The following is a 15,796-nucleotide window of genomic DNA, read 5'->3' as shown; positions in this document are numbered from 1 at the left end:
TGGCAGGGGTAAACACTTCACATCCCAGTGCTTCCGGCCTTCTACCTTCACTGAGGTCCTAGTTGCCAGCAATGCCTGTGCTGGTTACCTTCACCTTGACTTCAAGCTGGACTGGTGCTGACTCTCCAAGCTAGATCTGATGTCAGCGCCCCTCTGGCAATGGTTGTAAGGCAGCAAATTTCTATTGGTGGACAGAACAAAAGGTCTTTAGACAAGGCATACAAATAATCTATCAACAGAGGATATTCTCAGAATACTTCCTAGTCCTGGTGCGCCCCATATATTAGCAAGGCATCCAGGAACCACTTCATTTATCTATGTGAGAGTAAAAAAAAAAAAACAGACCGGACCTATTGGCAAGTATAAAAGGAACGTTTTGGTGAACTGACCAGAGTCATATGTCACCCAATCCCAAGCAGCCAAGGAAGTCTGTTTATTTACTAAATTCTGAGGAAAAGAGAAAATCAATACAGACATACTCCAAATCCTTACATCTGTGTATTCCTATATTATTCATCTGAAGACCCTGCTGAAAAAAGGAAATGTTCTACACTTTTACTCATAGACTTTGCATTACTTCTACAGAACTGCAGACACTTCTAAAATGATTTCTCTTAATAAAAGCACCTACATTGTATGCTTAGGACCATGCTCTCATGTTATAGGTGCAACAGAAAAATCTAAAACTGCTGATTTAACAGGGATTACATTTTCTCCAGCAGAACATGTGACAAACTCCTAAAAAACTATTTTCTTCAAAAATGTTTGCTAAGGATCACATGGGCATCTTCCCTGCGTTCTACTTTTCACAATCCAAACTATGCAACATCAGCGCTAATGACTGTCAGTTTATTTACACAGACTAGCTAATAAAAGACTAGCAATGCCCTTGCTAAACTGTATATAGCATGAGAATAATATAAACAATAGTGTTATCACCTGAAGTTTAATACAAAAACTACCCACATTTAGTTCCCCTTAAAGATCAAATACGGGAACAGCAATCTAGACTACTCATCCTTTCATAATTTCATCAGACAGGATGGGCAGTAACATAGCATATTTATTCATTTTATCAATGCTAACAATTTGTAAAACAGTATTACTGAATAGCCAATTAAATGTCTCATGGCTATTTCATAGACCGTTTAGACGGGCTCAAAAGAAATTGAGAAAAAGAGAGGAAACTTAAATTTGCCTACCCTTAATTTGTAGAGGAGCTAGCCTCCTTCCCCCATTTTGACAGTAGGAAACCAGAAACGAGTTTCACTTCTATCAACCCCTACTTGTAGCAACTGGGCATAAACAAAGTTATAGGAGGCAAATAGCACATTGACCGAGCCAAAAAACATGAATACCCAACAACCAATTCCTTTAGCAAATGTACTAGTATAACATGAGGGCACATGAAATCAAACTAAATCCCATTGCCCTATTTATCTCAGCTTTTGCACAGTAATCTTCAAACCAAAAAGCATTAGTGCTGTATATATGGAGAAGCTATCTGTTAATCAAAGCTCACATATACCATTATATTGCCTTTTGTTCGTATCCGTGCACAAAAACTTGCTTTTGCCAAAAAAAGTAAGCAAAACCTCTTTCTCTCGCTGCCCTGCCATCTCGTCTTTTAAAAAGTTTCAAAGGTCGAAATGTCAAAGCAAACCTTGCTCTGAGCCCTGCTAGGCATCTAAATGTAGAACTCGACCTTTAACCCTTTACCAACTGTCCCATTTTATGTGCAAGGGTTTCCATGCGGTTCTCCCAATTCAAAGTGACCCTGGAGACTGAGAGCTGAAAAGCAGACCCATTCCATCCCTGTTTGCCAGCTTAGAGGTAAGAGAATAACTGCTGCTGGTTTTTTATATTTATTTTCAATTGTAACCAGTGTGCAGTATACATTTCTAGCAGTATATAGGTCGGCTGTTTGTGTTATACTTAAATGTGTGCATTTACTGAAGCCTAAGGCAGTTTAAAAGCTGCTCTGAGTAGTAGAACTGCATTTAAATTGTGAATTTTGCCCAATTTCGACTTTGGTGTTTGGGGCAGTTAAAAATGAAGATCCTACAAAGTTTTTGCATAATAGTCATCCCCAGAAGGTCCCCTACACATTCCAGAGAGGGGGCATCAGAAATATATAAGGTATACCCTTATAAAAATGAGTTTTGTACGCCTAGGTAAAGTGACATTTCACATTGTAATTTCCCCCATTGCTTTAAAACGCTGCTTAAATTCTGTTTTAATGCTAGGAGTTCACAGTATAATAATTGGGCATTATAAAGATTAAAAAACTAATTTAAAGCACTTATTTTTAATGTATATGTATATATATATATATATATATATATATATATCTTTTCATATAATCAATTAAAAAAAAAAAATCCAATCATTTTGATGAGTCCACATATGAAAAGCAAGCTGCATCCCTTGCCTATCCTATTTAAACGCATTCATTCATAACCCTAAGCACAGAAGCCTAACTTGGAACATGAAAAATCTGCGCAACTTTTTAAACGAGTCATTATTTAACATCAGAACCACGGATATGCTTATGTAAAAAGGTATTAAGAAAAAAAATCCCTACTGTCAATCTGCTTCGGTTATCCAAAATAATGAAACTATATTTCTAAATTTTTAAAACCGCAGTCTGAAATACAGGGTTTTACCGATGTTGCACTGACTTAAGATTTAGTTGACTTCCACATTTTCTTTTCTGTGGCCATGCGAACAAAAATAGCCACGTGCTATTTATGCAGCTGTTGGTTGAACAGCAGGCATCAAATTCTCACGCCTTTCTCAGGAGAGAAAACCCTTTTTCTGTTTTTCTAATGTCTTGACAAAGTGTAATCTCCATTGGATTGTCTCAGACAGCTGCTTCTCAGTGAAACCGTTAAACACAGCTGTTGGAAAGCTTCTTTTTTTAGTGTTCAAATGTAAGCACGGTGACAGTCTATTTAAAACTGAGGCATTTCAATGCAGTCAAATCTATCGTTCTATAATGTATGTTTAGTTCAGCAACAACCAAAGTCACTCACATGATGTGAATGCCTTTTAATATCTAATACAATGTATCTTGAGGAAAATGCTGTAACATTTTTTATTTAAGTTTATTGCAAAACACACAATTTCGTTTTTGAGGCCTATTTTATTCCTATTCAATTTGAATTCTAATTTTATCTTTAGCATCGTGGCAATTTGCACACATGTATAGTGTCTTACTCTGTCAATTTAATAGTAACATGTAGCATATATTATATAATTCATTTTTTGATTTTTTAAATTTAATAATTAAATGACATTTTGCATAACCGAATGATGACAGCAAAAAACACAAACACATTGAGCTCATTCCAGACATTTACAGAAGGGGGTCATACACTCAGAACACACAATACAGCGTGCTTAAGGCTAGCCATTCCTTCACAAAAAGCGCAATCGCTATTTACTCACACGTACCATCCATGTCAAATCACAAACCACATAGACATTTGAACACACATTTAACCCACAGATCAACAGTTAGGACAGAAACAAAGGACAGCCCACAGACTGTACTTAAACCAAACCATTTGTAAATACTAGTTGTAAGTCATATTTACAAGAAGAGCTTCTCAATAGTATTCCAAAAGACTGCACTAAAACAGCCCAAAGATTGTTCCATTTTCAAGAAGCCAAACTATCAGAACACCAAAAAAAAAACGCTCTGCATATCACCACTTATGAATGTTACTAAGTGCACAGACCAGGATCCTTTCTATGTACATATTAAGTTCCTTGGGGTACTAGTCACTGAGGAAGAAATACGTTTTTATACCTAATCTTAGTTGGGTATCCCCTCTAGGGGAGCCGGCTGATTTTTTTACAAGTTCCATAATGGTACCTCCAAGAAAGCAACACATTCTACGATGTGTGCTAAGAACAGGCATGCCAAGAATATTGCAGCATATACAATATTATACACAGAGTAGCACTTAAGTCAAATTTTATGAAAAGTAGAGAAAAGTCTCCTCGTTACTTGCCTACACAAATTGCAATTCATATATTTCTCACATTCCCATCACATATGGGCCAATTTCCATTTCCATATCGCTGTGTATCACTTTATCACTACATCACTTTTTATGTCTCACTTAAATCTCCCGTTATATCACGTTATATCTCACGTTTATCACTTCACTTTTTTATATATTTCACTTTATCTCACTTTATCTGTGCAGCCGGCGCACTTCTCTCACTATCTCACAAATGACCTTACCTAGCATAGGTTTCCAGATTCTATCTGCCAAGTTCTGAATGACCTAACGGTCGTTTTTAGAATACTCACGCCAAAAATGTTCAGTCAGGAGTGGTAAACAGTTGGAGTCAAGTCAGGAAGACCAGAAATATAAACTGGGCTGCTAAGACAGAGAATCTCAGTGTAGTGTACCTTCTTACTAGAGTCCTGTTCTGCCCTCCTCAGTAGATTCCTGTCTCCCATCAAGACCACTCCCTTGAATAGCCACTTCTCTGAGGTCCACGTTGAGCGCCATTTGAAGAAATCCAAACCTTCTCAGGGGTCTCACTGATACACCTGGTTCTTTAAACCAACAAAGACGAGATTGGCACAGAAACTTTAATATAAAAAACCTCTTTTTTTTATTAACCTTCAGATGAGGGAGACTACGTCACACGGTACCCTCAGGAACTGTAGGAGGCATTCTAAGGAGTACAGAGAATAGGGGCCTTATATACCCACACGGGCTCAAAAGAAGGCGGTACAAGTACACATGAGAAGAGTTGCACACATAGATGGTCATATAGAAAATGCACAGTCAACAAGTAGGAGGAGTAATGAATTGCTGACATCAGTTACAACAGCCTGACTGTTCTATACTAGGAGCAGGTGCATTCTACTAGCTAGGCCCTTCTGAGCATGTGCAAGGTTCTGGGAGAGCGAGAAAGCAAATGGCTAGCACATAGCTAACTAAAATGGCTGCCAAGTGCAAAATGGCTTTCAGCTCATGCTAACAGATCCCTGCTATCTTTAACAACTGGAGCTAAGTCCCCGGGTGGTGATGGCTTTCCCACCAGAGTTTTATTGGGCCTTTGCGGGAATGTTGTCTCAAGCCCTCCTGCAGGTGTTTGAGGAGGCCTTTGAGAAGGGTATCCTCCCACCTAGTATGAGACAGGGTGAAATCTGCATGATCCTGAAACTAGAAGGGGACAGTCGAGCACCTTCAGTATACTACCCAGTCACCAGATAAATATGGACACCAAAATACTGTGTAAACTGTTAGCTTCCCACCTGGGTCCATACATGCAGCACTTGGTACATGAAGACCAATGCGGCTTTAAACCATGATATAACACTGCAATCTACCTACACTGGCTGAGCCACATTATGCATGAAACCAGAGACCGAGGAAGAGTTGGTAGTCTTGTCTATAGACCTGGCTAATGCCTTTAACACGGTAGACTGGGGATACCTCTTGGGGGTCCTCAGGGCCGTGGGGATGGGTCCTAAATTCCGCCGGTGGGCCCAGACATTATACAGAGCCCCGTGTGCTCGGGTGAGACTGAGGGGGGGCATGCTGTGGGGGTTGGGACGTGGCACCCGGCAGGGATGTCCGCTCTCACCCTTTTTATTCACCTTAGCCATTGAAACGCTGGCAGTGAGAGCAGAGCTAGACCAGTGGGGTGTCTGGGTGCGGGGTTCAAATCAAAATATCTCCCTATACACTGATGATGCACTTTACTTGCATTCCCCCGGCCAGCAATCCCCGAGCTACTGCGCCAATTGGGCAGGTTTGGGGAGGTCTCCGGACTGAGGCTCAACCGTAACAATTCACTTTTTTTTTTTTTTTTCTTTTCTTTTCTCCTATTGGCGTTCATGGCGGCAGTGCCTCTGGGGGACCTCCCAGACTTTGGGCTTAGATTGGAACGTGCAAGCTTTAGGTATCTGTGGGTCCAGATAGTGCTGACCGATGTGCAGGCACTTGCCCTGAACTTGGACAGGATACTCGCGATGCTAGAGTTCAGTGAAGTTTTGGCACACCCTTCCGTTGTCCTTAATGGGCAGGCTACCTATTTCTAAAGTGGTAATGCTCCCTAGGTGTCTTTATGCGCTCCAGAATTTGCTCACCTCAATCCTGGCCTGAGTATTTAAACAATTGAATACGATCCGGATTTAACTACTGTGGGCGGGAAAGAGGAGCAGAGTATCACTGAACACTTTAACAAGTCGATATGAGGGCAGGGGACTGGAGGCCCCACAATTTGAGTTCTACTACTGTGCCACCCACTTGCAGCACGCGGCCCGGTGGCTGACGGCGGGGGATAGTTGGGAAAACGACTGCTGGCGGGCAGCATGGATCCGGTGGCCCTCCCAACAGCTCTGAGTGGAGAGAGAACTCCCTACCTCGTCCGACACACGGCGAGCATTTGGCAGCGGTTTGTGGAGAAGGTGCTGCGTAGAGTGCCATTTCATAGAGTGCCGATCTGGATCCTTGCCTCCATCAGAGAGATGGGATCGCACATGTCATTTCATGCCTTGAGGGATGGCGGATGTGAGGTCCTAGGAGACCTATTCCCAAATGAGACTTTCATAACATATGAGCAGGCATGCAAGGGTTTCGCCCTTGGGCAGGGTCACTATCTACAATATAGGGGACTCCAAGAAGTATCCATGGTTACTTGGCCTAAATATCTGGACATCCCACAATTGACTCACACTTTGGATATACTGCTTACATGCAGCACTGGCCCCAGGTTGATATCCCTGCTTAACAATGCCTTGAAGCAGGACTCCACTGCACCATCACCACCGTCAACAGTGGCCTGGGAGAGAGACCTCAACATACAACTAGGTCAGAGGACATGTGCGACCACTAGCGATCTTTCCCACACAGTCTCATGCAACGCTAGGTTTAAACTGACACATTACAACTTTCTACACTGCATTTACCTTACACCAGTGAAGTGGGATGGTAAATGTCCGAGGTGCGCCATTGAGGGTGCAGACTTTCTCCATCTGGCGTGGGTGTGTCCGTGGTCCGACAGTTCTTGACAGGGGTGACTGATAGGACATGCATGGTCACAGGGCTTCGGATACGGGAGGAACCACTGCAATACCTACTGGCCTTTATTCGCAGGCACAAAAAACTGGAAACTCCCCTGTAAATTATTGCAATTGATAGTTTTGGCCAGGCGGAGGGTGGCCATAATGTGGATGGGCCAGCGAGACCCAGAGGTAACGGTATGGCTCAGATGTCAGAGAGTGGGCGTTAGCGGAGGGTACTAGCATGAAACTCACACGTAAGGATGAAGGCCTACAGGCAGACTTAACAGAATGGAGAGAATTGTGCAGTGCAGGGCTATCCGTAGGAGATGCAGGGTCCGAGCGAAATACATCCGAGGGTGGGGTGAGGGACTCGGGCAGGGAGGATCACCAGGAGAGTAGGGGTCTAGGAGACTAGGCTCTCCGGTACAAGCCCAAGACGAAATAACTTAAAATGTTGCCCTACCCCGACACTCTGTTGTAAATCGGCTCCTTTGTGTAAACCAAGAGAAGCCGTGTAACTTCAAACATTATATCTCCATTTTCATTGGGCTTACATTGTGCTGTATGCTATGATGTTGATGTTTTTAAGGTCATGAAAAAAAATGATAAAGTTAAAAAAAAAAAAAATGAATACAGTAACCCTTAATTTCAAGTAAAAATGAACCGAGAAAGAAACCGGTTTTATATGGGTCTCATAGCTGTCCACCTTTGTGAACAGGGGTTTCAAAATGCTTTATTTGCTGTAAAATAGAAAATGTTTCCGGCTGCTGTGACATAAAAGACCAGTTTGGAAGCATGCTTCTGTCCGTCTGTTTATTTCTGTGTAAAATACAGCAATTTGCAAATTCTCTACACTATAGTGGGCAGGTTAGGGGCCTATATTTAAGAAGAAATTATACATGGTAACTGTGACTGAAGGGGATGTTTTTAACCTCCTGGTTCTGACTGATGTTGCAGAGTCGAGCCTCACTCATGTTGTGTATTTCATGTAAATTAGATTTCACTGGTAAAAATCAGTCGTTAGCTGGCCCTCCCCTTTGATTTTCTTTTTTTATTTTTTGCGCTGTGCATTTTGGCAGGGTTAAAAACAACAATTTGTCTCTAGTCTTCCTGGCATGCATTGTAGTCCCCTGATGTAGTGCTCTATAAATGTGAAATGTTCAGGCTTCATTCAGTGTTGCTTATACCCTGGTGTTCACAGCCACTCACCAGCAAGCACCGCCCACAAGGGGGCAGCTCGCTGCTAGAAGTGAGCGCTAGCTATACTACAAATGGGGCTTTCTGCAATTAGAAGTGTATTTGCCCATTGAGGATTCTCGTTGTGGTCTCCTTCAGAATCCCTTACTTTTCCACCTCCAAAGGAACCTGTTTACACCCACTTAAGCTGTGAGTCGCAGGACATTTGGGATGTCTCCTCTGTGGCTCCAGGGCTCTTCTCTTGTGGTGCTTCCCAGGGTGTCTTACTCGTTCACTAAATGATATGCCAGGATTGCCATCACCAACCCAGACAATGTGTACATTCTCCACAGAGCAAAGATTTTCCAAACTGCTTGCAGGCTCACCATTGCTTCCTCAGCCTGCCATCTGCTGTAGGAGCTTTGGGCTGCCACAAGTTACCTTGGCGAAAGAGGGAATAAAGACGTTTTGAGCAGGTCGGATGAGATGCAGCCATCTTGGCCTCAGGCTGGCTGCTCCTGCCAAATATATTTTAATGTATACATCTGCCCCTTTTCTGAATTGATCCACTTATTCATTCAGACCTGATTCAATCACATTGACAATGCCACATCATTCCATTGCTTGAAAAACTCACCTGTGCATGTGCGCCCTTGGTAAATGCCACCAGTCAGCCGGCCCTGGGTACTACTGAATGACCTAAAGAATCTCCTGTAAGACTGAGTTTCTCACCCGTTGCCTTGGTCTGGTTATGACCACATATAAACTCAGGACCTTGCTTCCCACCAACCCTCTTGGCCTAAGTAAAAATTCTGGGAGTATGATGGCACAGATTAATGAGTGATGAAAGGCAATGTCTCTTCTAAGAGAACATTATACAGCATCTGTCCTTTCCTGAAATTATTTTATGAAGTACAGGCTACAATTACCTAGTTTTGTCAACCCTAGCCTATACTAGTGGCCTCTACTTTGGGGTTCCTTGTCACCTACTTCAAACTACAGTTAGTCCAAAATGCTTTGGTATGGCAACTTCTACACTCGCTTGCCCATCACCTCTACCTACAAATTCTTCTTTGACCCGCAGTTGCAAGATAAGTTTCACTGCTCTTCATTGAACTTGCTAAACTTTCTTGAGCTAAAGATCTGCCAACAGAGATCGAACATCTGATCAGCATTTGCCCCTCTCTTGGTCATTCATTTGTTATGAAAATCTTGCATTGACAGATTTTTTTTCCTTAGATATCTCAGCATGGGAACTCCCATGCTATTTACAGCTCTCTAGAAATTTTGGAAAGCGATAAAGAACTGGCTGTTTCCCACCATATAATCCTTATGACTGGTGTAAGATGGAATAGTACATAATAATCTACTACCATGTATTACACTCTTATTACTCATCACTTCAGGCATATTTATGCTGCAAGCCAACTGTGAAACATTTTGTACACCTCACAAACCTCCTGTGAGACGACACCTGGACTGCACTGTAAACACATGCTTGTTCCACTGTCCACCAAACTCAGTAGCTACTTGCTTGACCATCTAGAAAGCACTCTGGGTGTCTCTGCAGGTATGAAGGGCCATTCAAATGTTTACAGTATAATGCAGTTTAGTGGCCACCTTTCATCTCGAGTGAACACACACTCGGTCTCCTTATTTTGCTCTTTTTAGGTAGAGAAAGACCAGTGCCTTCTTGACCTTGTCTTTGCTTTTACCTTTGCCAGAAAACAATTTCACCTTCATGAAGGTGAAGGAACAGGACCAGTACGAGCTTCATTTGCATACTGCTTTGCCCCATGGTGTTGTGTTATACACAAATGATTCATTATTCGTGTACATCTATAGGGCACTCTATCCCAGTTCACCTTCTCATGTTCTGTTGGATAATAAGATCTTGCCAATGCAGACTTTCTCATTTGTTCTGCCTTCTTGAGATTGTTACTGGCAAAGTGTTTGGTACCACACATCCAGCCAGTATCTCTCTGCCTATTCACCATGTGCTTTTCAAGTGTTTAACTCTAGATACTACAGCTAGGTTCAGAAGCATCAATTGTAAAGATAAGTATTGTTAAATATTAATCAATCGAAACAATACACTTTGCAAAATTAATAACCTTTCCAGTGATCCATTCGAGGAAGTGACTAGACCTGTAATGCATAGAGGCCAAGAGTGCACTACAAATGTCAGTTGTTCCAACAGAACCGGCCATGGTCGGTATCTCCACTTTCCGGCACCATGGTACGGTTTATTCACAAAAGCACTATTTTTGTATTTCCACAAGGGATTACCCTACATTCATCCGCACTATTTCAGTCCACCCTCCAGTGAGAAAGGTTTATGGGGAAAGGAGATTCAGTTGAGATATATGAACCTTTCGGGTGCATGTTTTATAAAGCAGAAATATATCGGCTTGCAGAATGCTGTCTGGCAAAGAGCTATATAGTGGTTTTATTTGTAGTAGAGATTACACCATGAGGACTGAATAAGGCACTGACCATGTTCGAGGGAGGTCATGGTCGGTCTTTCACATTTCTTTACCTGTCACCTGTCTCATTGGGGGCTCTGTATCATCTGAAATCTTCATTGACATTTTTCACTGCCTCTGATATAGGTCTGCACCTGTTTTGCAACATCAGACGTCTCAAAGGTAAGGGAGGATGGGGCGAACAACTAATTAAATCACTGCTTAGGTCAGTGCCAGTCCTGCCATTGAAATCATTTTTTTTACAGCTACTGGTGTCTCTTGCCCAAACTGGGATATTTCAGAAAGTATAAAGATGTGAAGGTCATGTCTTGCCCGCCGTTTTTCATAACTGGGTTCAGCTCCTGCAAGTTCTATTTCATTAGGTAATGATGTATAACTGTTGGGTGCCTAGAGACTGTTTTGTTACTAGGCTGTATATTTTAAACAGGCAATCGATTTGCTCCTTACTGTGCTGTCTGCGAGATTGTCTTTCTTTCAAATGCTGTGAATCTCCTCTCATATATTTCTCACCAGAAGACTACCATAATTTCCACAAAATTGACCCAAAGGTCAGAATTCAATGGGCATGGACTTTGCACTGACCTGAGGTATGACAACTTGGCACAGGTGAGGGTTTTGGATGCAGGTATTACTGTAGGATTTGGTATGCAGGCACTGGGTTTAGATGTGACAAATTTGAAACTGGTATACGATTTGAAATGGTAGCACTTTTTTGGGTGTGAATACCTTGTATTGTAGTGCGGTGTAAGTTGGATTGTGTGGACACTTTGGGTCAGTAAATGTTTAGCTGTCCATCTTGGCCCCAGATCCAATGTCATGTCACTCTACCAGCGAATGTGCCTCTTTTCCAGAGACCTGTGGCTCTCAAATCAGAGTATCTGCCTGATCCCAAGTTTTCTCACCTTTGCATGAATAAATGGTGCCCTTGCACATAGGTCTCTAGCCAAAGATGGGGGTCTCTTGGTCAATATCAAAGCTTCTTTCACAGGTCAATACCACTATTCACCCAGACCTGCAGCCCCACTCCTCTGAGTGGTTGACATTAGTAGGATTCATTAAAAATCCTTAATTCACAGGCCATGCTTTTGGTTTTTTTTTTTTGTTGTGGGGGTATATTTATTTTTCAGAGTGTGGCCCTTTCGATCTCCTTGAACCTGAAGGGTTCTTCAGATTGACCAACTCTGCAAAACCAGGCTCCCCTCTGGACCCAGCTCCCCCCCATATAATCAAGGAGGCATCAGCGATTCAACTTATTTACATAGAGCATTTCTCAATTTCATTGGCACAGGTGACACAAGCATAATGTAGTGGGCCCTCTGTTGGAAAAAGCCTGCCATAGACCTCACCAAACTAGAATACTACTGCTCCGTATCGCTGCTGCCCTGTCCAGGCAAAATACTAAACCTAATCGCCAACTCTCTAAGCCTAGAGTCCGATAAGCTTATCCATCCATTAAATCCGGCTTCCTCCTCCATAATACAGGAGCAGCACTATTAGACTTTTTGGTTTCTGAGGATCTGAAGTGGTCTATCGATGAACGCTGCTGTACTTTTACTCTACCTCAGCGCAGCCTTTGATACGGTGTCCCACAATTTCCTTCTCCACTGTCTACTGGGCTCTGGAGTCTGTAACTCTGTCTTAAAGTGACTGGCCTCTTTTCTGAAAGACAGTTTTCAGATGTTAGCAAAACCCTTTTTCATCTGCCCTGCCAAATTTGTGTTGAGTCCCACATGGGTCCTCCCTCAGCCTCTTAATAATTTCTACATGCGCCCCCTTACAGACATTATCTCCTTTGGTCTATCCCTGGTAATGTTTGTGGATGACACTCATCTTGTCATCTTGCTGGACCCCGAAGAGGGCAAGTATGTGGGCAAATTGAAAAGCTGCCTATCCACAGTAGCTAGTTGGGTGAGCCTTGACTGCTTAAAATTGAACGATGATTGTGGGGAAGCAAGCCCCATCTCAAGGCTCCGGTTTGGTGGCCTGCCACGTTGGGCCCACGCCTCATCCCTAAACCTACATTCAGAAACCATGGGGTCTAGCCTGATGAAACGCTGTATCAAGGGATGTGCAGTTCCTAACAGGAAGTACTGGGGAAAGGGAGGTCTTTCTTTGTGATGCCCTCACACACCCCGAGGGATGTCATGCTTCATCATTTGGCCATGCTCCTCGTCGGGCTGGCGTGGCAATACCCGACAGGATCCCGTAAACGGGGCTCTTTGGTGGAGATCTTTTGAAGAAGCCGTAGGGAGGGTGTGAGGGCTGGGTAGTGCACAAGAGGGTGGGTGATGAAAGACTGACCATGAAACACAAAGTTAATAAACTGTCAACCTGTTTCGGCTTTTTTAGAAACCTAAAATAAAACTGTGATCCAGTCTATTATCTTCTCCCACTAGCCAAAATATGTACCCATTCCAGACTCTTATCCACTGTTGAAGGGGATTATCAGAAGGAGACCCCAGGCCTAGGACTATGGAGCCCTCACCCACTGAAGTGTCAGGATTTATCATCAGGCTTGCTCCTCGTCGGGCAGGTCTTGTTATGCCCGACAGGCATCCACAAGGGGCTTTTTAACTGATGTCTTTATCCTATGAGAGGCTGCTGAGGTGTGTCTAATCCTATAGTGAAAGGTAGTGGGTGAAGTGGTGAAACAATATGCATTACAATAGGCTCTAATTCCTTGGACACCTTTAATCAGATTCAGGGAAGGTAGGTCTGATTAAAAAGCAAAGTGCAAATTAAGTAAGACCTAATATGGCCGAAGTGTGCTATACCAAGGGATGGTCGACATGTAATGCTGATACCAAAAGGATTACTAGCCTCTTGGTGACTTTGGAGGCCGAGGCACTGTACACATGCATTCCCCAGGTGGCTACCCTTGATGCTGTTGAACGCCAATTAATAGTCTCTGACTGGAATAGTATTACTCCTATAATCTTCATTATGGACTGTGCAACATTGGGCATGAGAAGAAACTATTTCGAGTTAGAGGATACCATCTATGAGCAGATCCAGGGTACCTCCATGAGTAGTACTTCTGCTCCTAGTCTAGCTTGCATCTCTGTGCATGACATCAAAACCAAATATATTCTAACAAACCTCAATCTCTACTCCAATTTCTTGTTGGTTTGTAAAGGATACATCGATGACATTCTCATTCTGTGGGAGGGGGACCATTCTCAGTGTGAGAATTTAGTCGCATGTCGACCTTCCCTTGATATAGCACACGTTATGTCTTATTTAGTGAGCAATAAGGATCCTATTTTCTGCCATGCTGGCTGTGCTCATCTGAGTCTGCCTTCAAAAAGCATCTTAAAATCTGGCTTTTTTTTTTTTTTTTTAAACTCCTTCCTGGTTCATTTATGAAATTCAGGATGTTCATTTAGCGCTGTGATGCTCAAGTTGGGAAGCCTTGCACTTCGTAAAATCAAAGCTGGGCTCGAAAGTCCGTGTTAAAACAGAGGATGACTGGTGGTGGGACTTGAATTAATGGATACCAAATTATAAGCCCTCATCTTCCTGCAGACCGTAGTCACTTTTAAAGATAGCGGGCTGCTGATGAAACTACTGGGAACCATTGCATACTCAAGCATATACATCACTCTCCCCAACACACAGGCCACACCTACCAGGAACACTGCTTTATAGAGTTCGGTTTCTACAATAACTTTAAACCAAAATGTCTTTGCAATTTTATGTTCTAAACTATTGGTTTAAAATGTTTTGGAATCCGAATGACCAGCATCAGCCAATAATTATGCCCGAGGGTTCTTGGATGAAAGTGTAAAATTATTGTCCATTTACAACTGTAAATGAAACTAAGCTTTCTCTAAGTCATGTGTTTGAGCAGAACTGCTGGCACACAACTAGGCGCAGTTCTACAGTGGTTTTAAGCACATCCAAGTAAAGCAAATATCTTCAAGTTCAGTCATGGCTAAGGTGGCTTCATACTCTGACTCAGTGCATGCCTTGTACATCTGATCATGGTCCTTGGATGCAGACCGCATGCCTTGTTCTTGCTATTGGCATCAGTCAGCTCCTCCAGGGTAAAGCTGCTTTAATCCTTGTAGTAGATCATAGTAAAGGTGCTCCTCTGACCTAGGCTTGTTTTCAAGCGGGATGAGATTAGGGGTGCAGTAACAGATTGTTGTGCTCAGGTCACCTATCTTTCTCTGGAGACCTTTTCCTGAAGTCCTCTTGAAGGAGAGCTAGTTCCCATTCAGTGGGTGAGGAGGGAAATATTGTGGTCTCTTCAAAATCCCAACTGTCCAGCCTAAAGCAGGGCACTCCTTTTCTCACGGGTGGAGTGGAAGCCGGCACCAAATAGAAGGGTGGATTGGCAGCAGCGACCCTACACCTTTCAAATTCTATTTTTAGGAAAGCTAGAATCTGTATGTGTGAATTCCCCATTTGTAAAGGTAATGCATCTTTTGTATTATGGAATCTTCATCGAAAGTGATGAACATTAGAATAATTCCAGACTGCATGTTTGTTCACTGTAATACTTTGTAGGAAGGTAGGATCCTTCTGCATGGTTACCCCCACTATTTTGCCTGGTGCTAAGCTGTTTTTGGACTAGTCCGACTGGGGGCCTGCTAATCATGACCTTAGTCTCTCTGCCTTCTCCCTTAAATTGTTGTGAGAAGTACTTTGGTACATCCCAGATTGGATCCTTGGGTACCCTTATAAATCCCAAGTATATGGTACTAAGGTGCCCTGGAGGTCCTCCATGGGCTGAAGCATGCATTATACCACCCATGAGAGACCATTCAAAATGAAACTACAGGCCTGCCATTGCAGTTAAAACTTGGGTCACTGCACTTAAAACCTATAAGCCACCCCTATACCATATAGAGGGGCACTGTGTAATTACGCGATGACCATCTCGAAACTGGCTGCCAAGAATCAGACCAAGCCAGAAACCTCGGCATCGTACTCCACGCCTCCCTTTCCATGAACAAGCAGATAAACTCAGTCGCATCCTGCTGCTTCAACAACCTCTGCATCCTCTAAAAGACCTTCAAATGGATCCCCCACCCAAAATCCTCCACTCCCCCCTTCCCCGAGTCAAGGAAGACAGTCACCTACGCACTCA

The 15,796-nt window shown here is 42.9% G+C and overlaps 1 protein-coding gene across 3 annotated transcripts in view; it reads left to right on the top strand.

The window, feature by feature from the left end:
• Positions 1–15,796, top strand: part of LOC146784361 (RNA/RNP complex-1-interacting phosphatase-like) — a 141,818-nt gene that overhangs the window by 107,292 nt on the left and 18,730 nt on the right. The window contains exon 11 of one of the 3 annotated variants that reach the window (XM_085636197.1): positions 10,828–10,863. The exons of the other annotated variants lie outside the window; for them this stretch is intronic. Coding sequence (XP_085492323.1) covers positions 10,828–10,863 — 36 coding nt within the window. The remainder of the gene's footprint in view (positions 1–10,827; positions 10,864–15,796) is intronic. 3 annotated transcript variants of the gene reach the window in all.

This window comes from Triturus cristatus, chromosome 11 (genome assembly GCF_964204655.1).
Source record: "Triturus cristatus chromosome 11, aTriCri1.1, whole genome shotgun sequence".
Lineage (NCBI taxonomy): Eukaryota > Metazoa > Chordata > Amphibia > Caudata > Salamandridae > Triturus > Triturus cristatus.
The sequence above is the reverse complement of the archived record's forward strand: the minus strand, read 5'-3'. Positions and strand labels throughout refer to the sequence as shown.